The sequence below is a fragment of the Oryx dammah genome, unplaced genomic scaffold, assembly GCF_014754425.2.
Source record: "Oryx dammah isolate SB20612 unplaced genomic scaffold, SCBI_Odam_1.1 HiC_scaffold_9, whole genome shotgun sequence".
NCBI lineage: Eukaryota > Metazoa > Chordata > Mammalia > Artiodactyla > Bovidae > Oryx > Oryx dammah.
Window position 1 is genome coordinate 8,074,984 of NW_024070193.1, and position 22,717 is coordinate 8,097,700.

The following is a 22,717-nucleotide window of genomic DNA, read 5'->3' on the forward strand; positions in this document are numbered from 1 at the left end:
GAAATACAGCCATCTAAACTCAGCAGACTGGATCCAGCCACCATCCAGGTGCCCAGGCTAGATCCCGTCCCCTCGCTGAGATGTGACTGGTGTTGGCTGTGCTGGGAGACTGCTGCAGCTGCTGTTCCTCAGTTTACCAGGGCTGCTTAACCCTGTAACTCTTATCCTTAAGATCAGGGCAGGTTTGGAGCCACCCTCATCCAGAGATGACCCTTGGGCAATAACCCAGGAGAGAAAGGCTTGGTATTGGGTCAGCTTTAAACAGGCCAAAGCACTGGAGACATCACACCGGCAGGGAGTTGGCCAGAGGACTGTGGAGGATTAGATTGGCAATGAGTGTGAAATCCTGCATTAAGAGGAATGAACTCGCCCTGGATTAGCCAGTAACCCTCACTACTGAGGGGATTTGAGCCTAAAGGTTTCAAAGGGTAACTGAAAGGGAAAGATTTTGACAAAACAAAAACAACAAAACACTCCAGGGGAAATGAAGTAACAGAATTCCTCTTCAAAGTGGTCCTTTCTAAAACCTGGCAACTCTCTGGTCACCATCCTTTAACAAAAGGTTGCCTGGATTTCCTGGGAACATGTGAAACCTGGAGCCTTGTGTAAAAGCATGAGTTGGGCTTGGTTGCAGTGCGTATGGCTGATCCTGATGGATGCCAGGATGTAGCATTGTTCTTCCTAGGCAGGGCCTGTCTGCTGTAGCAACATGCTGAAAGCATGGGAAACCTACCCCAAAGAGAAACACTTCTTTTTAATATGCTCAAACACATTAGCTGAAACATCTTCCTTAATAACACTAAAACGTTAAGGGGGTTAAATCAGGGTTCCTCCATCTGATATAATATGCTTGAGTTAGGGTTAACGTGTAAGGCTGTAGCCCCATGGCAAATACTTTGGCTACCTTGTTAAATAGCATATTTAATGGGTATGCCTTTAAAATAGATGTTTTTTTGGTCTCTTTTCACAATCTTTGATACAAAGATAAAGAGTTACTGAGCCTCTATGAACCTCAGTCTCCTCAATTCGTATGCCTCCGGGCTGAAAGGATCAAAGGAGCCCAACCAGAGCTAAGTGCCCAGCAGGCAGTGAGTGTTCCAACTGCTCCACGCCCCCAAGATCTGGCAGGCCCCAGCTTCTTTCCAAGGGCATTGCTGCACTGAGCAAAACCACCCCACTGAGGAAGAGGTGGGACCAGCCTCCTTGCAAAGAGGGGCTGGGCCCCAGGCTGGCCTGAACACCCTGGCCCTTCTCACCACCCAGGCAACTGGTCCATCAAGGGTGGGTGTGTCTCCACTGAGCCCTGCGTCCTCTTATCACCTCAGCAATGTACCCCTTTGATGGGAGCTCCCTCTAGGATCCAAGCCCAGTGGCGGGGGGCATGGTGGGGAGTCAGGGAACCCAGACATCAGATGAGCATGGCTGGGAATTCACTTCTCACCAGCCACAAGGTACAAAGGCAAAGACAAGTGCCTTTCTTTTGAGTGGCCTATTAACCTAAGTAAAGAAGCCCAGTGCCAGAGAGGTGGCAGGTCTACTTCCTTGGCTCAGAAATGCACGTGGTATGATGCCTAGCTCAGTCACAGTAGGACCTGTGGGGAAGGCCTGGGATAAACTCCAATCTCAAGGATTAACCTTAGACTTCACACACCTATGGCCACCATCTGCTTTCTCTCTCTGTGCCAACACTATAGACAAACGCGCCAAGTTCTTTAATTGATTTTATTTTTTACATAAAAAGTTCAGTAAAAATTGGATAAAGTAAAGTGATTTTAAGCAGTAAATCAATCTTATCAACATAGCACAAGGCTGGCCGAAACCACAAGGCAGCCTGCTTTGGAATATTTACATGATAACAAATTAAACCTTGCAGGAGAACTTAAACCATCCTTACAAAGTCTTCTGTGATCCTAGCACATAGAGGCTTAAAAGCAAAACAAAAACAAAACCCAGGAAAAAACAAACAAATTATTTTCAATATATTCACATATACATTAAAATATAATACAGATGGTCAGGGTCAGGGTTGTGGGTGGGGATGCGCATGAGCCTGTGCGCTGACAGCACCGCCAAGGAGGAGACCCAGGTTGGAGTGGGGTCAGGCTGACCAGGTCTCAGAAGGGAAGGTCTCAAGGGCCTAACCCCTCGCCTCTGATGGCCTCTACCAACAGCTCACAACCAGGGACCACGTGTTGTAGATGGAGCTCAGTATTGTGGCTTTCAGTTGAAATCCGCAGGTTTGAAGTCCCCAGGGTGTCGTATCACCCGTAGCACACAACCCTGATGGCGGGGTGAGGAGAGGGCCCAAAGGATGCCTTCTCCCTGCAGTCTCTCCGACCAGCTTGCCCGGCCTCCCACCCTGGCCCCGTAGGTCACTCTAATTCAGTGTCCTCTTTGGGTTTGTAAACAGCCCCAAACTTCTGCATGTACTTCTTAATGTACTCCTTGGTTTTGTGTTTCACATTCTCATTGCACTCCAGGTCCTCGGGGTTCTTACAGTACTTCAGCTCCTTATTCATAACGCCATGAGTCAGCTGTCCAGGACACAGAAAGAGACCACAGGCCACCAATCAGAGTGGAAATGATTTGGGGGGAAGGCAGTCTTCTGCCCCAGGACCCTTCTCAGTGAGACTGGGAGGTGAATTAGACGCAGGGAGGTTGGGGCAGGCTGGTGCTGAGGTCATCAGAATTCAGCTCAGCTGTTAGAGAACCACTACCCTCCAGGAGGGTCGCTTCCCTTCCCAAATCTTCCCCTTATGTTCCTGGGTCTCCGGCCTGGGCATGTGGCAAGGAAAACCTCCCCTTTTATGATGAAAGGGACCTTTTTAGAAGGTCTAGTGTGCCGAGAACGTTGTCAGACCACAAGCAGGGGAGAATACCTTGCGAGCTAGGTGTTTGAAGTCTTCGGTTGTGGTAATTCTTCCCACTTTGCAGTCAGGTTTCCGGTAAGGGTTCAGGCACTGGACGATGAATTGGGACATCTGCAGGCAGGGGGAAGAGAAGGCAAGAATGCTGTCCTGAAGAAATGTAGAAAGGCAGCAAGCAGAGCCAGCCTGTCCTTCCCTTTCCCTCATTTGGGCTGGCTGGTGTGGGTAGAAGGAGTCTAGTATGCCAGTGGGACAAGAGAAAAGGACCCGGGGTAGCCCCAAGAGGGACAGGGCTCCCCTGGATGGACTGAGCAGTGGAGGGACAGAAGGGCAGGACTCCATGCTGAACCTCAAGGCAGCCCCGGGTTTCAGCTAAGAAGTCTCCTGTCCTTCTCATAAAGAGACTGTAGCTAAATTCTCTGGCTCCTGCAGGCAGGGCAGAAAGGGCCTTTCTGTGCTCCCAGGAGGCTCAGGGACCCCAGGACTGCAGGTATTTTGTTACTGAAGACTGCTTAGATTCTGTTAAGTGTTGCACTTCATGGGACTGACACCACATCCGTGTAAAGCAGACAGATGGTCGCACGTTAGAGCAACTGGTTTGAGAGCATCTAGGGTACTTCCCACATCCTCCTGAGCTGTCTCTGTAGTGTCTGTCCTAGCCCGTAGCTCTCAAGAATGATCTAGGCGCAGGACCTCTGGAAGTATCTGGGGCAGTCAGACACAAATTTGACTCCAGAGGACAAAGGGAGCGAGGCGGTGAGTCGCTTCATCAGGGAGCACCATGAATAGGGTCTACCCGTTCCTGAAAGTGAGCTTTCAGACACTCAAATGACAAGGCTGTATCACCAGGTTGGCACTAAATAAACAGCTGCTAGCTGGCTGAGCTGAAATGCTGATCATTTTACACAGTGACAGTGAAACACTAAGGTTTATCCTTGAGGAAGGGTTTTGATCACAAGTTTTTCTGTGGTCTTCTGCTTCCACACTCTCCCTTCAATGCGTTTCCCTGAGTACAACAGGGGATTTCATTATTCCCAGCTTAAAATCCTGCAGTGGCTCCCTGTAATTCAGTATGAAGCAGCACAATACTGTTGAGCCTCATCTTCCCCCACCCCCGCCACACCCTGAGCCACAGCCCCCCAGAGTCCAGGAAAGGGATGCCGCCTTCTGCCTGCATTGCATATCCGGTCAATCCCGACCCGACTCAAGAGCCCTTCCTCACACCCTGAGAAGTGGCCTCCGAGCCCCATCGCTTCTTTGCAGGTGTGCTGCCTCCAATGGACAATGAGCCCCTTCAATGAATGAAGACTGGAGTTTAGAATCTGGATGCCCCGAGGCAGGAAGGTTAGTGTTCTGAGAACTGGAAACATATACTTCTAACAGCATATAGAGGAGCTGCTTTCTCTCCATCGCTGGACAATTAGGCAGCCACCAAATGAGCCGTCATGGAGATCGGGACTCTGAGCCAGAAGGCCCAAGTTCAAGTCTTCTGTCTAGAGCCTGTATCCTCTGAACCTCAAGAGCTCCTCCTCAAGAAGAGGAAACACAATTCTGGTGCTTCTACCTTGAGTGCTGTTGTGGGGTAAAATGATACAATGGACATGAAAGTGCTTATTATCCAGCTGCGAAGGACCACACCCATGTGTCACCAAACAACAACTGCACAGTCCAGCCACAGAAGCAAGGGGACACCCAAAGGCAGGGCCACCCAGTACTGCAAACAGCTGTGCCCATTTTGGACAAGAAGGAATGGGGCTCAAGTTTAAGTTTTCCAAGCTTAGTGCCCACATCCCAGCCAACCTTACCTCTTTTCTGAATACTTCTTTGCTTTTCTTAGCCAGCTCACTGGAGGTGTCTGCTTCTGCTGTCTTAGGCTTTTTTGAGGTCTAGAAATGGTAAAGAAAACACCACGGTGCAAGGATGAGAGGTCAGGTCAGTGATGCCCCCAGATGGGATACCCAACTCTTGGTATTATTTATAGGATCCTAATGGGACACAACCTGGAGTTAGCCGAGATATTGTTACCACTCTCACTTCATGTCTAAATCCAGCCATCTGGCTCCAGCCTCATTTCTATAAAGCAAGTTCTAATTCTCTATCCTAAGAGAAAGTTGATCTTGGGTATAGCTGGTAAACATTTGTTTCCGGTTACCTCTGCAAAGGGATGTGCTGTGTGACTTGGACCGCTCAGGTCCCTGTTGTAAGATGCAGCGCCCCACTTGTGAAGTTAGCCCCGGGCTCACCGACTCCACCTCTCCCATCTCTTGACTTTCCAGGACTCTGGGACAAAGGCACAATGCACTTCCCACCCGATCGTGGTCCAAATACCATGCTCTGCATCCTAGTCTCCTAGACTGTAGGAGAGTCTCAGCATGCAGAAGAGGCTCCTTCAAGGTTGGTAGCCTCAGTCCAGGAATGGAAAGACTGAAGAGGTATCAAGGTACTGGGGATGGGAAGGGGAGGAGATGAGAGTCATCCAAGTCACTGACCAGATGACTAGATTCAAAGACAGAAGATCCTCAGTCTTAAGATGCTCAAATGATCACACACTTAGGAATGCTTCCCTCCAGCACTGCAAGCAGGGAAGCTGCCAGTCCCTGCCCTCCCCTCGCCCTACTCCAATCAGGCACTGCAGAGAGGGAAGAGGCTGGCAGCCCTGGCATTCAGAGCATCTGCCAGGCAAGGCCATCTTCCCACATTTTAGATCACCGCCAGTCATCAAGCCCCTTTCTAGAAGTGTACTTGTCCATGGGAAAGATTATGAGCCTCCCCCTTCGAATACAACTCGCTTCAGGTGGATGTAGGAGCTGCAGATGGCATGACAGGTACTTCAGGTTTTTGCTGGCTGCTTACAGTACAGTTTTTTCTAGTCCCAGCCTATCACCAGTTCTGATTCCTCTTTTTCCATCAACAGTATGAAGGTGCTGGTGATGAAGGGACAGTTCAACTCCCTCTGCTCTGGACTGGCTCCAGAGAAAGGCGGCGCACCCCCTGGCTTCTGTAAATCAGCTTTCTCTGACTTGTTATAAACGCTTTGCATATTTTCCCCTTTTCTACTTTCTGTGGCTGTGGGACCAGGAAAGGGAGGGCAGGGTAGAAAGAACACACAGATTCAACCTCTGGTTTCAGGAAACAAATCGCAAATTTTCAAATGTTTTGCTTTGAGATTTTGTGGTTATTTTTTTTCTAGCAGTAGAGAGTATGGGTGTGCTCCACAATAAGACCTCACGTAGCAAGGGATCAACTACACCCTGAGTAAGCCAAGATAATTTCATCACACCCTAAGCTATTCTCTTGTGGATCTCAGAAATGAGTAGCAACAGCAGTTAAGTACAGAAAACCCCTCAAGGTATGACAACTACCTCAAGCTCTGGGTCCTATAGAAGAGGCCAGGCTCTCAGTGAGGGCACTGTGTAAACAGGCACTCCTGCTTCCCTCTGAATGGGGTGTGTGTTCAGAAAGCAAAATAATTCCAGTGCACTTCTAATTGAATCTCTGACTTGGTGAGGCTGTTTAAAACCAGTTACTGAGCACAGTCACCTGAGCTCTGTCCAGAAGAAGCTATCAGAAACACTGCATGTGATTCAACCTAAATTCTGCAACACATGAACCTGTACACGCCAATTCAAAGGTTAAGAAAGAAACATCCTTGAAAACAATAAAAAAAACCTCAGTATATTCTTTTGAAGTTCCTGCTACCTTTGATAACAAAAAGAGCAAAATAACTTCAGTTTGGTTCTAGACCAGGCACTACATACCAAAAAGAGGCATGGGGGGAGGAGGGCAGGAAGTGGGGAAACAGGAACAAATTGTTTCCACAGCACTTTCAACAAACGGGCTGTTCCTGGCCTTTTTCATATCCACTCGTGTCCTTAGCCCCAAGTGATGCCTCTCCGATGCCTCTGCATGAATCTTCAACATCACCATTCTGAGTTCCTCACTTTGCCGAAACGATTACAATACTCCTCAATCTGGGTTCCACGGCTACCAACCTCATTTTTTCAAACGGGCCTGTTTTACTTAGGGGACACACTTGACTGCCGGACTCACTGCTTTAAAAGCATCCATGGCTTTTACTCGTACAATAATCACACTGGGAGGACACCAAGATCTTAGACCATTAAAATCTGACATACTTTTCTGTATTTTTGTCTGGCTCACTACCCCATATGTACCCAAACTCTCACCATAATCAAATTATTTTTATTGTTCTCTCTATATATATGCTCTGTCTTGTATTGACTTTATACTTTGCAAAAACTACTTTATTTGCCCAGAATCCTCTTTCCTGCTCAGCTTAGCTATAGGTCAACTCATGTTTTCTATGACATATCACTGGTGCATTTTCTTAGACCATTAATCACTGTATTCCCATAGCATTCTGTACATTCTTCAACTACAGCAATTATCCCATTGTATTTCAGGTTTATAGATGTGGCTATTTTCTTAGACTGAACTTCTTGAAGACTAGTACTCAGATTTATTTTTCCTTCTATGTGTAATACCTCACACAATGCCTATGAATTAATGAAAATTTACAATATTATGGTCTTCACTTCCAAGGGCTTTAAAATCAAAATGAAGAGCCTAAAGATGGTGGGCGGGGGGGGGGGGGTGGGGAACAAGAACAGAAGGAAGGAACACATACCCCACAGGCATCCTTCTGTCTGAGATGCTAGCTGGGTGAATACAGTAGGACACCAGTGAGGAAGGTGATCCAAATAAGTCCCTGGTTATCATAGTCGGACTAGGTCCTCATGATAGAGACTATCGTCTTGGAAGAAATCCAAAGCCTCTGACTTGTGCAGGAGATGCAGGTTTGATCCCTGGGTCAGGAAGATCCTCTTTGAGAAGGAAATGGCAACCCACTCCAGTATGCTTGCCTAGGAAATCCCACGGACAGAGGAGCCTGGTGGGCTGCAGCCCATGGGGTCGCAGAGTCGGACACGACTGAGCACACACACTTGCCTCTACGAGAACTCTCCCACAGAAACGTCACGCACTATTGGCGGACACGCACAGTGACGCAGCGACTCGAGGAAACAGGTAGACAGGTACTTAAGAAGTCAGACGCACATATTAACACTAACTGACCCAGCAATTCCACTCCTGGGTATCCACCCAAGAAAAATGAAAATGTATGTCCAAGGACTTGTACACCACTGTTCATATACCATTATTCACAACAGTCAAAGAGTGGAAACAACCCAGATGTCCATCAACTGGTGAATGGGCAAATAAAATGAGGCACATCTAATATAACGGGATATTAGTCAATGCGAAAAAGAAATAAGCTACCAAGCCATGAAAAAGTATGGGAGAACCTTAAATGTATACTGCTAAGTGAATGAAATGAATCTGAAAAGGCTACAGCGTCCAAATATATGGCATCCTATAAAAGGCAAAACTAGAGAACAGTAAAAAGCTCAGAGGTTGTCGTGGATGGGGATGGGGGATGGGGAGGGACGACACGCTGAAGAGGGGAGCACAGAGGACTTTCAACACAGCGAGACCACGCGGTGCACTCTAACGGGACACATGCCTCGACATGCTTGTCCAACCCACAGAAGCACCGAGAACCCCGAGGCAAACCACAGACTGAGTGATAACGATGTACCAATGCAGATTCAGATTGCAATGAGCACACCACACCCTGGCAGGCTGTTACAGTAGAGGACGCTGTGTAGTGACAGGAGACGTATGGAAACTCTGTACTCTCAGTTCAACGCTGACAGGAACCTAAAACTACTCTGAAAAATAAAATCTACCAAGAAGATAAGAGTTATGATAAGGACCTTTTCAGACAAACAGAAACAAGAGAACTCATCACCACTACACCTGAAATACTCGAAATATTAAAGGAAATTCTTCAGACTAAAGGAATGCTAACTATAACACTGAACAAAGAAAAACATATCCCTCAAAGTGAATAAAATATAAAATGAGGTATGCATTTGTTTCCACTTTAATTCTCTCTCACTCCAATTCCTTCTCTACTTTTCTCTCCCATGTTTCTCCACTGACCTAACTAGTTAAGTGCCTCTTATTTTCAAATTAAATACTATTCAAATTTTAGAACACAGATATATTATCTTTGATTTCATTCAAGACACCACCTCTTTGGAGACAATGAGTCCTGTTCCAAGTGAAAAAGGATAAAAGTTGTTAATTCAATTGCTGAGAGTCACACTGATTTACATGACCTCTAATCCTAATTCAGCTGGAAGCTAGGAGCATCCCTTCAGCTATAACAAGCACAACTGTCCTAAATATTATCAAAAGTCTCCTGAGGAGCAAAACTGCTCCTAGTTGAGAACACTTGCATTAAAAAGCTAACAGTATTTATCTCCAGAGAGGGAATATGACGAAAGGGGAGCAATAAAAAGAAATTAAGGGTTATTTTTTTTCTACCATACCTACTTCTGTACTGTGCGGATCCCCTTCCACCTCCACCCCTTTCATATGCCTAATTCTCCAGAACAATAAGGAAAACAGAATTTCCAAGGCTAAGGAAAGTACATGCAGTAGGCGCCTGCCTATGCCACCCCTTTGCAGGTGAAGAGATCAATCATAACCGTACCTAGCATGTACTTGGAGCAATGGCTAATGGTACTTGGAGCAATGGCTAATGGTACTAAAAAATGACAAAACAAAGACTCCCAGGAAACAAGCCACACTCACCTTCATGGGATTTTCATCATATGTTGGGGTTCCCAAGTCCATCTCAGCTTCATGCTCAAGGCTGGCATCATCTCCTGGGCTTTCCCAAGTAGGAGGATCCCACTGAGTCTGCCTAGAAGAAGGTAAGAACAGCCATGCTGTCATGGCCAGAAAACAGAGGACCCTGGCATAGGTATCTCTGCTCATATGATCATAAAAATATAACATGCAATGAAACACAGAGTAAGTCAGCTCCATGAGAGCGACATTCTTCCCAACAGCAATAACTCTATCCTAGAGACATGTTCTTTAGGCCACTGTATTTCTATAGCCAACGTTGTGGCAACGTTTACTAGGTATCAAAGACAACAGTAAAACCAAATATTCTGTCTGGCTCTCATCTGGCTCTTAATGTCCTACATAAGGATTCAGCAAAGGCTAAGGAAAGTACATGCAGTAGGCGCCTGCCTATGCCACCCCTTTGCAGGTGAAGAGATCAATCATAACCGTACCTAGCATGTACTTGGAGCAAAATAAAATAAATCACAACACCCTCCTCACAATCCTTGATCACGTGAGAAAACTCTTTCCTGCTTTAGGAGTCTTCTTGTTTGTATTATTAATAATAGTTTTGCTCCTCTGGTTTGATGATTGACAAAATGGAAAAGATGTGATGAACAGGTTAAAAACTTGTGCCCTCTGCTAAAAATAATCTCAACTGACTACAAAAAAAAAAAAAAAGAAAGAAAAGAAAAAGAAAAAGTTCAACCATGTTAACTCTTTGCATGTTTTTTTCTTTTTTCTTTTGGCTGCACTGCAAAGCTTGCAGGGATCTTAGTTCCCCAACCAGGGATTGAACCCTGGGATCCTGGCCCAGAATCCTAACTACTGGATTGCCAGGAAATTACCTCATTGCATGTTTATGGTTGTTTTGAAGGTAAGCAGGCAAAAGTGGCTTTGTTTTTGTTAAAAAAACCTAGATCTGTGAAGTAACAAGTAGAAGTAAGGAAACTCATATCCAGGAGTCAGAAGTCAGTTGTCACAAGAAATGCTGTTAAGGGGAATCCCTTAAAATGTCAAAAGCCTCCAAGAAGCTGTAACACACCTGACAGGTTCATCCTGCCATCACAGTCCTGTGCTCTTCTACCACAGCAATTCTTAGTCAGCAACATTAAAAGCATTTGATGTCAGTCAGTTCTGTAGATGATTATGAAAGTATCTTTAACCGGCAGAATTAATTTTTAAAAAAAGGGCTCAAGATTTCTATTGTAATCAAAGAACCACATGCAGTTGTGGGTTTTATTATGGGAATTAAACAGAGAGGGAGGTATTATACTCTTAGGTGCTAGCTGAAGAAAAACTAGAAAAGTGCAGACATAAATAAGAAATACAATTTTTTTTTTCCTGGAAAAAAGTGATAAAGTTTGCTTTGGTATTGAAAAAAAAAAAAGTTCTGGTAAAATTTGCAGACATTGATTTTTAAAGTCACAACACTTTCAAGTCAGCAGTATAACAAGGGCTTGTTTTATAAAGACATTTTTACAGGAGTAATGAAGACCTAAGCAGAAAGGGAAAATATTTGACTGTATGAAATTTTTCATTTCCTTCTGTCACAAGACGTTACCAGCAAGAACTTGCAATATTCTTGGATTAAGAGATCTAACGATGCTAACAGAAAATGGCAGATGCCCCAAACAAGCAATTCACAAGAGATAAAAATGGTCAATAATCTAATGAAGACTTTCCATCTCAAAAATAAAAGAACTGAAAATGAAAGTAAGACTTCTTATCTACTATCTTACATGAGTTAAAGAACCTGCATAAAGAAAAAGGTACTTTTGTATATACATTTTGTGGGAGTCAAAATTGGTATGATTTTTTTTTAAATGATAAGCTGACAATACATGTTAATTTAAAACGTATATCACTTTTGACCAAATATTTTGCCTCTAAGAATCTGCCTGAAGAAGGTAGTAAAATTATTATTAGTGTCTGTAAGAATGTCTAGGTTTAGAGCTATATATAAAATAGTGAAAATCCATCCATCGGAATGGGTTAAATAAAATTTGGAATAGTCATACGGAAGAGCAGGGGTGAGGGGAACTTCTTCTATAAAGGATCTGTGACCTTGTGGACCAAATGATCTCTTTCACAACTGGTCTACTGTGACTGGAGGATGAAAGCAGCCGTAAACAATTCCTAAATAAATGGGTGTGTTCCAAATAACTTTATTTGTTTGCCAAAACAAGTAGCCCATGGGATGGGCATAGTCTACTACCCCTACAACAAATAAGCAAGTATTAAAAATGATGTAGCTTTCCCTTAATTGATAAGGGAAGTTCTATAAATAGACTGGTAAATAAAGCAGATAATAAGCATGTACCCCAACAACTTACATTATATACCAATGTATACAGAACACATATTCACATAAAGCTATCTGCCTAAAATATATTTTTAAATTCTAAGAATAAGATAAATCAGGCTTTTTTATATACAGCATGGGTCAAACTAAGACTCACGAACCAAATTAAGTTTACTGAGAACAAAGACATGCCCATTCATTTATGTACTGTCTGGCTGCTTATGCAACAACAGAAGAACTGAACAGTTGTGCCAAAGACTGTTAGGCATGTAAAGCCTAAAATACTTATTCTCAGGCTTTTTACAGAAAAGGTCTGCCCATGACCTGAGAAATCTACTATGCTAGATGAAGTTATTACCATTTTTAAAAAAGATTCCTTAATTTTCTTCAAAAGAGTCTTGCAGATTAAAAACACCAGAATGTTAACTAAAAAGGACAGAAGTCTAACATATGTTCTAACATTTATGATGTGTTTCTGGAAAGCCAGCAGCCCTCAAGCACAATTAACAGCTAGCAACAAGTCTATCAACATGAAACTCTCTCGTGGAGGCAGCTTCTTTGGCCACCTGAAAGGTGACGTGGGGATCCAGCAGCTCTTCTTACCTGGTGACCACATGGTAGTAGTAAATCTTGCCTTCCGGGTCTCGGGCTGTCTTCCAGTTGGGAGGTAAGACAATGGTTTTTGGTTTGGGAGGAGATGGGGGTGGTAAATCCAGGAGATTATTTGTCACAACCATTTCAGGCTAAAAAGAAAGACACATACAAGGTCCTGATCAGTTGATCAGTGACATTTCTTTTTTTTTTTTTCTTTCACTTTTCAGCTACACCACATGGCTTGTAGGATCTTAGTTCCCCAACCAGGGATCAAACCCACACCCGCTGCCATGGAAACATGGAGCCATAACTGCTGGACTGCCAGGGAAGTCCCAGTGACATTTCTTTTAATTTGGCTGAAAAGGACAAAAGTAGTCACCTTAAGCAGTATGTTTCAATAAAAACATTACATATACTTCTTAAAAAAAAGAAGGGTACAATCTGGGAAATGATCAGAGATGGTTTACATGAAGAGCTTTTAGTAATCTATCAGAAAATTTAGAACAGACTCCAAGTTCACTATCCAATGCATCATATTTAAAAATATTCAGCAGCTCATTATCTAGAACAGTATTTTTTGATCTTAAAAAAAAAAACAAACCAATGCTAAATGGCATATAACTAACTCCAGGGTACTGATTAGCTGAACGGACTTAGGACATAAACAAATGTGATAGAATGCTAACATTTATCCATTACTTATTTTCTATGTTTGAAATCTTATATTTACATTTTAAAAATAGAGAAATGGGTGATGAGGTTGGTGTTTTTTTTCCTCCAGTTTAAAATTTTTTTCCTAAACAAATAGCTTTTAAAAATTTAATGCTACATTATGAAAAAATATAAAAACTTCAGGCTCCTCTGTCCATGGGATTCTCCAAGGCAAGAATACTAGAGTAGGTTGCCATGCCCTCCTCCAGGGAATCTTCCCAAACCAGGGATCGAACCTGTGGTGTCTCCTGCGTCTTCTGTACTGCAGGAGGATTTCTTTACCGCTGGGCCACCGGGAAGCCCCAAAACTTTATAATCACTGTTATAAACTGAATTCTGCTTCTCTCAAATTCATATGAAGCCCCAGCCCCCAATGTGACTGTATCTGGAGACAGGGCCCTTAAATAGGTAATTAACCTTAAATGAGGTCATTAGAATGGGGCCCTAAGCCAACAGGTAGCCAGTGGCAGTTTTATCAACTGAAATATTTCTTACTGGCTGTAAGGGCTGGGGCTGCCCTGGTGCAACTACTGTAGTCACGGCTGCAGTTGGCTGTACCACCACTCCTTGTGGGTGAGCTGCGAAAATCTGCTGTCCCTGGATGTACTGAAGACTTGGCTGGGCATAACTCTAAAAGATAAAATGAAGAAATTCACAATTCATACATTTCTAGCTCTAATAAAGCAGTATCTGACTTCAAGTTGACATATATCTTGACTGGAAGAAACATCCGTTAACTTTTTTAAACTTTCAATGTGAGTATTTTACTACAAATTTGTAAAACAATCTTTTGTAAAAAGCTAAGAAAACTGACAGCCAAAACCCAATAACGCCCATTCTCTTACCAGCTGTATTTAGCACTGTAACATTAATTCTAAGCCAAACATGAAAGGAAAATCACACACATACAAAACTAAGCATAAGAAGGCCCAGGGCAGTGATATTTTAATTATGAAAAAGAGCTTTCAATTTAAACAACTACTCCAGGAAAAACGGATAAACAATCACCTTACAAGCAACTGTATTATATAGCCATCAAAGCACAAATACATAAAAATAAAGAATAATTTGGAAAAATGGTTAAGAATCATGTTAAACAGAAAAACATCAAAAAAAACCTTCCAAATTCAAAATACTTAAAATATATAAACGTGGTAAAAGAGATCATAAAAAATGAAGGCAGTTAATACAGTTTAGGTTTTCAGAATCAAAGCAGGACACTTTAAAAAGGGGGAGGGGGGAAGCAGGATACTTTGTCATAGTCTTCTGAGCAAAATTTTGGTACAGCTGCATCACACACACACAAAAAAACTAACAGAAGTAAAAATTACTTCTTTTACTTCAATACTAAGTAATGTATACAGGAAACATCTCAGGGAGTCTCTGCCATCACAACAATTCACCTTTAAGGGGTGATGAGGAATGATGGAAGGGACACAGCAATGTGATGAAGATGATGCCTTAAAACAGTCTTTTAAAGAAAAGCTTAAAATGTATCAGTTTTACAAAAATTTTTTAAAAACTTGATTAAAAACCACAAAAATAGTCACCTTCCCTCCCTCCCTCCTCAATCCCTCTGGGGGAAACCAGCTGGAATACTGTCAGCAGTCCTATTTAGAGTGGAGTAAGGAACGAAGACCAGCTAACAACATGTGAGTGAGCTTGAAAGTAAACGTTCCATCCTCCGTCGAGCCTTCAGATCACTACGGCCCTACTTAACGGCTTGACTGTAATTCTATCAAAGACTGAGCCAGAACCATCCAGCAAAAGTGCTTCTGAATTCCTGACCCACAGAAACTATGAGATAATTACTTATTTTTATCTTAAGCTGTTAAATAACTTGTGACAAAACAGATAATTAGTACATTCAAAATTAGCAGCCTAAAAGTGCTCAAAGACAGGACATCCACCTTCATAAGATTTATAGAAAAGAGGGTTTCCAAAATTAGTTACCTGCACAATTGGTGGAGTTGTCTGTGAATAGGGTGACGTCACACCATAGACAGTTGGACAAGCCTGTCCTTGGTAATATATGGTTGCTTGAGACTGTGCAGGAGAGTACTGCTGCTGTACGCTCACGGATTGTTGGTTTGAATCCCAGACACTGTAATTCTGTCCTTGGACTGGGCCTGGGGCTGGCACTGGCAAGACAGTGACACTGGAGTCTTGGTGTACCACAGCGTCACTTTGGGCCACATACTGTGAACTGGAAACTTCCACAGGGGCTGCCACATGTGGCACCACTGGCACAGGTGGAGGGGCAGCGAGGGGTTCTGTAGAATGTCCCACCAAGGGCTGAGAGTGATCATAAGCAGCAGGAGAACACACAGGGTCCATGCTGGGTGTGGGGAGGAGCACCTTTCCAGCATTCGGATTGCTGGGATCCACATAGGCCTGCATGGGATAACCTGGTGGGTAGCCGGCAAAGGGGTGATGAGGGGCATTGTAGCCCAGAGAGTCATAGGGCAGTGGAGACGCCATTCCCAGGTTCTGCATCTGCTGCTGTTGTTTCTGAGCTTCCCGCTGAGCGACCTCTTGCTCAAACAACTTCCGACGCTCCTCTGTAGAAAGTTTATTGCGATCTTTAATTCGTACTTTCTTTTTAGAAGTAGGTGTATCATATCTAGAAAGAAAACAATAAAGCACCACAGAAAGTTTTTCCCTAAATCAGAGACATAACCAAAGCACTAGTAAATGTTATGTCACTCAGTGCTAAACCATTAACCACACCAACTCCAATTTGGCACTGGCTAAAAACCATAAAAAAAAAAATACTCCATGATAAATATGAGTAGAAATCAATTTCCAAGATAAAAAATGCTTTCATTCTATGATTTGCATTGAAGGTATTACTAGCACAGTAATGTGAACAACGCGTAAGAATTAGAAAGGGAAACCAAAACAAATTCGTATGATATAGACTGTTAACAAGGACAAAAAAGGGGAGCGTGGGGCATAATGGGCAAAAAAAATTCTACACTCTTTAAATTAGTAAGAATTTTATATGCTTAACAAACATACGATCAACATATGCAATTGTCAACTGCATATCTGAACACTAAAACCAAACTGAATATGTAACAAAAGGTATGTTTCTCAGAAATAAATACACCAAAAGATGTGTATTTTTAAAGTTTTCCTAAAGAAAACTATAAACAAAAACATTAATGAAAAACTTTACAAAAATATTAAAGAATACCTAACTAGACAAGAGAATATGCAAATACTCAAAGCAGAGTCTAAGGAAGAATAAATGTGAGAAAAAGACAGGGACATCCCAGAAGATCAAGTAAGGATCTGTCCTACTTGCTATCAAGACTTAAATATAAGACAGTCATAGGAGCCTAGTCACAGATCCTCCCATATGTGAAGACCTGTTGGGAGAGAGGTGGTACTGCAGATCAGTGGGAAAAAGAGGAGCTTTCAGAAATAAATGATAATGGGGCAACTGGGCATTCACTTAGAAAAAAATGAGACCAGGTCCCTACAGTAAAATATATACAAAAATTAATTCCCAATGGATTAAGGACTTAAATCTCATTTTTTAAAAAAGTACACACACACAGAATCACCTTAAAAGTAGGGAAGAATTTCTTAAAATATTGAGTCATTAGAAAATAAAAGTTCTGAGTTTTGTTTGAAAAAATTACTATTATCTTTGAAAGGTTATCTCCCATCAACCAATACACCCCTTTAAAGAACAAATCTTTGGCTCCTCAAATAGCACTTAAATGTTATGAAGTCAAAGCCATTCGAGTAACAAAAATCTATTAGTCTTTACAATATTATTACTGTCAAAAGAGACTATCTCAGTATTTAAGAATACTTTTATTACAAAAGCCCATGTTGCCCCAAATCAGAAGTGTGTTGCTTGGGCTCTCAAAAAATGACTTGCTCGAGACAGAGAATAACGCACAGAGGTCACTTACCTGTCATCTGACCTTTTGGTTCCCCGCTCATAGGCAGAAGAAGGTGGTGAGAGGGAGCCCCTTCGTTTCCTTTTCTCTTTAATTTGAGTTTGTTTGTCTGGGTCTCTCTCTCTCGACCTGTTAGGAGTCTTTGGGGCAACTGTTTGATCTCTGAAGCCTACAGCATCCCTTCCTCGTTCCATCACTAAGGGAAAAGGGTTTAAAAAAAAATTTACTTGAAGACTTTTCTTCACATGATAGTGTATAACTGTATGATAAAATTTCTATCCAACAAATGGATCAATGGACTCTCCTTCACATACCCAGTCCTGAAATTGGACGAAACACAAGGTCTTGTATGCTTGTGTGCTTTACTCCCTAAAAGACTCTTTCATGAATGCCCTTTTCTACCTTTCTCCACCAAAGTCTCAGTTCAAGCTTTCATCATTTCTAACAAGTTCTGTGGAACACATACATGCAAGATGTTCCCGATACCTTTAATAAGGCTTTTCAATTCAAAATGCAAAAGCCTTCCACTGCCCTTATAATGCTGCATATTTACAATTTGTAGAAGAACAGCTTGGCATGCTGAAGCATGACCACCTCAATAGAAAAGTCTCTTATTTAAAAAAAAAAAAAAAAAAGGCAGTAACTAAGGAAGTTATTAAAGCCAAAGAGCTACATCTCAAAAAAAACAAATGCCAGCTTGCTACTCAAAGATGGAAGCCAACTTCTTCACTCAGTCTCTAGAATGGCTCTCACCCAATTCCACTGCCACTGCTCCAAAAGCTGCCCTAAAGTACTACTCAGAAGCATTATTATCTGCTTTCACTTTGATCTGCCCAATGACTATTTCCTCCTTCAAATCTAGGTTCCTTTCCCTTGTGTTTATTTCCTTAAAATGTGGCTATTTCTTCACTATATATGTGTAAAATAAGAAAAGGAATCATACCAGTAGTATATATTTTGACTCTGTACCTTTGAATATGTGAAGCAGAGAAATCATCTTATATATAGAAGCTGATTTCCTCATATTTTAAAATGAGGAAAAAGCTAGACTACATATTTCCCAAAGTATCTCACAATTCTTCTGAACGTTAAAAGTTCTAAGCTTTTTCATTGCTTGACACTGAGGGGTAACACAGAAAATCAATGGGCCTCCCTGTGGCTCTGACGGTAAAGAATCTGCCTTCAATGAAGGAGACCCGCGTTCGGTCCCTGGGTCAGGAAGATCCCTGGAGAAAGGAATGGCAAACCACTCCAGTATTCTTGCCTGGAAAATTCCATGCACAGAGGAGCCTGGCAGGCTACAGTCCATGGGGTTGCAAAGTCAGTCATGACTGAGCGACTAACACTTTCACTTCACTTTTTTCATGCACAAAATATCTCTGAATACCTACTTGTGCTCTCCTTTTCAGTTTGACTTTTCTTTGGAATTCGATATACCTCCTGCAAAAACACAAACCAAAAGAAGGGTTATTAGTGATGAGTGGAAGCGATAATTGCTTTGATTTCACACTGGAAAAAAGAAATGGGGAGAAATAGTCTGGTATTTAATTATTCTTCAAAATTTACTTATATTTGGCTTTAAATAAGAATAGATCCTGGTCCCTTAAAAATATATAACACAAATACATATTTATTTTTAAACAGCTACCAGGCTTGCATGACCTCATTAGTCAAGGAGCAGATTAAGTAACTAGGTCATTATCTGGCAGGAATACACCTCCTGAAAAATCTTAATTTCTATAAGCTGTCTGCATATAAAATGAAGTCATCCATAGTTTCTTTACTGAGAGTATTCATATGAACAATTCAAACATCTCACTTGCCATAGCTACTTACAAGAAGAAAAGGTTAGTAATAACAGCTTCACATCTCAGAAAAATTACATGTGTAAAGATAATTCCTGCTTTTCAGTATATTTTCCTACAAATACAGAATCAATTTGGCCAATGACTAAATGTAATTTACTCTTACACTGCTGCTGTTATTTTTAAAAAGAAACGTTTTAGATCATTGTGGCTCTTCAAATACCATCTAATACTCTTATCAAGATTCTTCTTGAGAAATATAAACTAAGTCTTGAGGTAACTTTTCTTGCTGTATGAACCTAAAGCCTAGAAATGAACCTGTTTCCTGAAAATCTCTCACTGTTTTAAGTCCATCAAGCAGCTCTTAGACACATTCTTCCTTATCCAGTCACCTGGTTGAGTGGGCAAAGCACAGCCACACATTCTCAATAGTACATCATACTAAAACCCTTGCTTTAGAGTTTTTTTGAAATACTGACCACATACAATATGACCTGGTAATCTCATTTTTTAAGGAACTGTACTCCAAGGAAAATCTTTCTACATGATTTCTGGTTCTAGCAACATCTGTGGAAAATGAAAATAACCCATATATCACACAACTGAGAAAAGGTCAAGATGTAATATTCAGCTGCCACTAAAAATGCCAAATGTGGACTATACACATACATGGCAATCTATATGAATATAGATTTTTAAGAGAACCCTTTAATAATACTCAATGCATGCTGACAAATTATCTACTATAAAGATGACATTATTAAATGTGCACTTATCCTGTGTGCACATTTCAAACACATAATCTTGAGTTTCAAAACAACTCTCATAGTTTGTTATCTCCATTTTAAAAATGAGAAAACTTACTTAAAAAGTTTAGCAACTGATGCTATCAGAGCACTTTTGTTCTGACTCCAGAGCACATCTGTCCAGATGACAAAGTGGTACTATTCCAGAAAGGAGTGCCATTTTGTGGACTTGTGCACAAATGTAGTAAAAATCCACCCCCCCACCTAGCCTTTCCTATGTAGGATTTCCACTAGGGCTGCGATTCTCAACTCTGGCGGCATGATTAGATCACTCCAGGAAACTTATAGAAGTACTATCCCAAACAAACTGAACCTAAAATTCTGGGAGTGAGTCCCAGGCATCTGTATTTTTTAGAAGCTCCCCAGATGATTCTAAAGTCCAGAGAAGATTAACAACCACTGAACTACTGGCTTCTCTTAATAGGCCTCACTCATTTCTTCCTCATAAGGGAGAATCTGACAAAAGAACTATGTTAACACCCTCAGTTCAGGGCCATCTGGGTTCCTCCTCCTCTTGGACTGCATGTATAGAGAAGACTACACATTCCAACCTATCCCTCTTCCTTGACTATGTTACCTACTACCAATAGGTCAATGAGTGGGTCTAAACTGGGATGTTTTCTTCCAACAGTCTCAAAAAGTACACATGGGAAGTTTGTTGGCAAAGCATTCCAGCACATTCTTTTTTTTTTTTTTTTTTAACACATTTCAAATGAACTCACAGAACAGACTGTAGAAAAAGGATTAAACAAAATTACAAAACAATACTTTGTAAGATTACTTTTTCTGGAAAATATAAAAATTTAGCAACGATTAGACTGTTCTTTAGCTAAATAAGACTTTGAGAACAAAATACTTTACAATGAACATATAATTAAAATTTACCTTTTATTATATAGATATCAGATTATATATTCTGTGATAACAAATTTTTTTTTTTACAACTAAGACTAGACTATTTTCCCTGTTAGCAAGTACAGACAGAATTGTGTAGTATGCATCAAACAACTCTTTCTTCCTAAATTATGGCAAGACTAAGAACAAAAAACAGAAAGACTCTGAGCCAGGTGCCATTTTTATTAATGGAAGGGCACAAAAAAAGAAAATGTGAAAGCAAAGTTATGAGAGATGGAAGCTCGAAGTTAAAGTGCCAACTTCAGGTAAAAGGAATTCTAGGAGAGAAGGAACTATTCTGAGAAATAATGAAGGTGATTTTTTTCAAGATTTAAGAAATATAAAATACTTCTGATTAAAAAAGCAAAGAATATCTAATGAAGCTGGGCAAGATTGAAGGCAGGAGAAGGGAATGACAGAGGATGAGACAGTTGGAGGGCATCACCAACTCAATGAACATGAGTTTGAGCAAACTCCAGGAGATGGTGAAGGACAGGGAAGTCCGGCGTGCTGTAGTCCATGGGGTCACAAAGAGCTGGACACAACTGAGCGATTGAACAACAAATCAAATAGGCAACAAAAAGATTATGACTTAGCAAGTCTGCATCTGGGTTTATCGCTGCCTTCTCCCCCGCAATCTCATTCTGGCTCATATTAAGACAGGTAGAAAACCACATCCATACAATGGAGTATTATTCAGCCATAAAATGGAATTAACTACTGATACATGCTACAACGTGGATAAAGTCTGAAAACACTATGCTAGGTGAAAGCACTCAGACACAAAAAGCCACGTATTTCATAATTCTATCTATCCTCTTTATCCAGAGATTCTGTATCTGTAAATTCACCAGCTCACTAACATTTATTTGTAATTCTGAAATCATGTTCAGAGAAAACTTCAACTCTTCCCCCCAAAAGATGAGTCAATTGGTGACATTTTTGTTATACTTTTTCTAAATAATTAACTGATAACATGATGCAACACTCTTACCCAAGAGTACATAAGAATCTTTTCATTACTTTCTCTGAAAATGCTTCTCGTATACTAGTATTCTTGTGTATTTCTTTTCCAGTTTCTTCAATATTATTTTTACTGACTTCACCCCAAAGTCTGACCTGCAGCCTGGTTCTTTAAGAATCCCTTCAACCCCAGCTAAGAATGGCTTTTCACATTTTTAAAGGGAAGGAGAAAAGGGGAGAGAAAAAGGAAAGAGAAAGGGAAGAAAAATCCCTTTAAATTTAATCATGGATCATAGGTTGATCTCTACAGCATTAAGGGAGAAAAGATACTTGAACAAAACACTAAAACGGTCATTTCTATGATTTAAGAACAGTTTCCCTGGAGGCTCAGATGGTAAAGAATCTGCCTGCAATGCAGGAGACTTGTGTTCAATCCCTGGGTCAGGAAGATCCCCTGAGAAAGGAATGGCTACCCACTCCAGTATTCCTGCCTGAAGAATTCCATGGACAGAGAAGTCTGGTGGGCTACAGTCCATGGGGTTGCAAGGAGTTGGACACAACTGAGTGACTAACACTTTCACTTTGGTAATTATTAGCTACTAAAACAGAAACAGATTGAAGGAAATCTGAAAAGTATTCAGCAAAAGTACGTAACATGGGTTGTCCAGGAAGGGTATTTCAGTTCAGTTCAGTTCAGTCGCTCAGTCGTGTCCAACTCTTTGCGACCCCATGAATCGCAGCACGCCAGGCCTCCCTGTCCATCACCAACTCCCGGAGTTCACCCAGACTCACGTCCATTGAGTCAGTGACGCCATCCCTCAAATCACTGCAGATGGTGACTGCAGCCATGAAATTAAAAGACGCTTACTCCTTGGAAGGAAAGTTATGACCAGGAAGGGTATAGTAATCACTATTTTTGGATCAGAAAAAGGAGTAGAAAGAATGTGGGATTTAAATCAGAAGACCTGAATTAATTTTCAACTATATCGCTTAAAGTTAAATTACAACCTCATCGGCATGTTTCTTTCCATTTTACAGTTGATAAAAACACCACCACTTACTTTACAGGGCTGTAAAGATTACATGACACTCATTCTAGTATTTTCTGACCACCTATCAAATGCAATATACACAC

General features: G+C 41.5%; 1 protein-coding gene across 2 annotated transcripts in view; it reads right to left on the reverse strand.

The window, feature by feature from the left end:
* Positions 1-1,707: 1,707 nt before the first annotated feature.
* Positions 1,708-22,717, reverse strand: part of SETD2 (SET domain containing 2, histone lysine methyltransferase) — a 75,090-nt gene continuing 54,080 nt past the window's right edge. The window contains exons 13-21 of one of the 2 annotated variants that reach the window (XM_040246841.1): positions 18,506-18,554; positions 17,127-17,310; positions 15,151-15,820; positions 13,693-13,827; positions 12,496-12,635; positions 9,549-9,660; positions 4,673-4,753; positions 2,880-2,981; positions 1,708-2,534 (exon numbers count right to left, since the gene is read on the reverse strand). In XM_040246841.1, coding sequence (XP_040102775.1) covers positions 2,373-2,534; positions 2,880-2,981; positions 4,673-4,753; positions 9,549-9,660; positions 12,496-12,635; positions 13,693-13,827; positions 15,151-15,820; positions 17,127-17,310; positions 18,506-18,554 — 1,635 coding nt within the window. In that variant the 3' untranslated portion in view covers positions 1,708-2,372. Of the gene's footprint in view, positions 2,535-2,879; positions 2,982-4,672; positions 4,754-9,548; positions 9,661-12,495; positions 12,636-13,692; positions 13,828-15,150; positions 15,821-17,126; positions 17,311-18,505; positions 18,555-22,717 lie in introns of those variants that run through there. The other variant, XR_005722167.1, reaches the window with a different exon arrangement.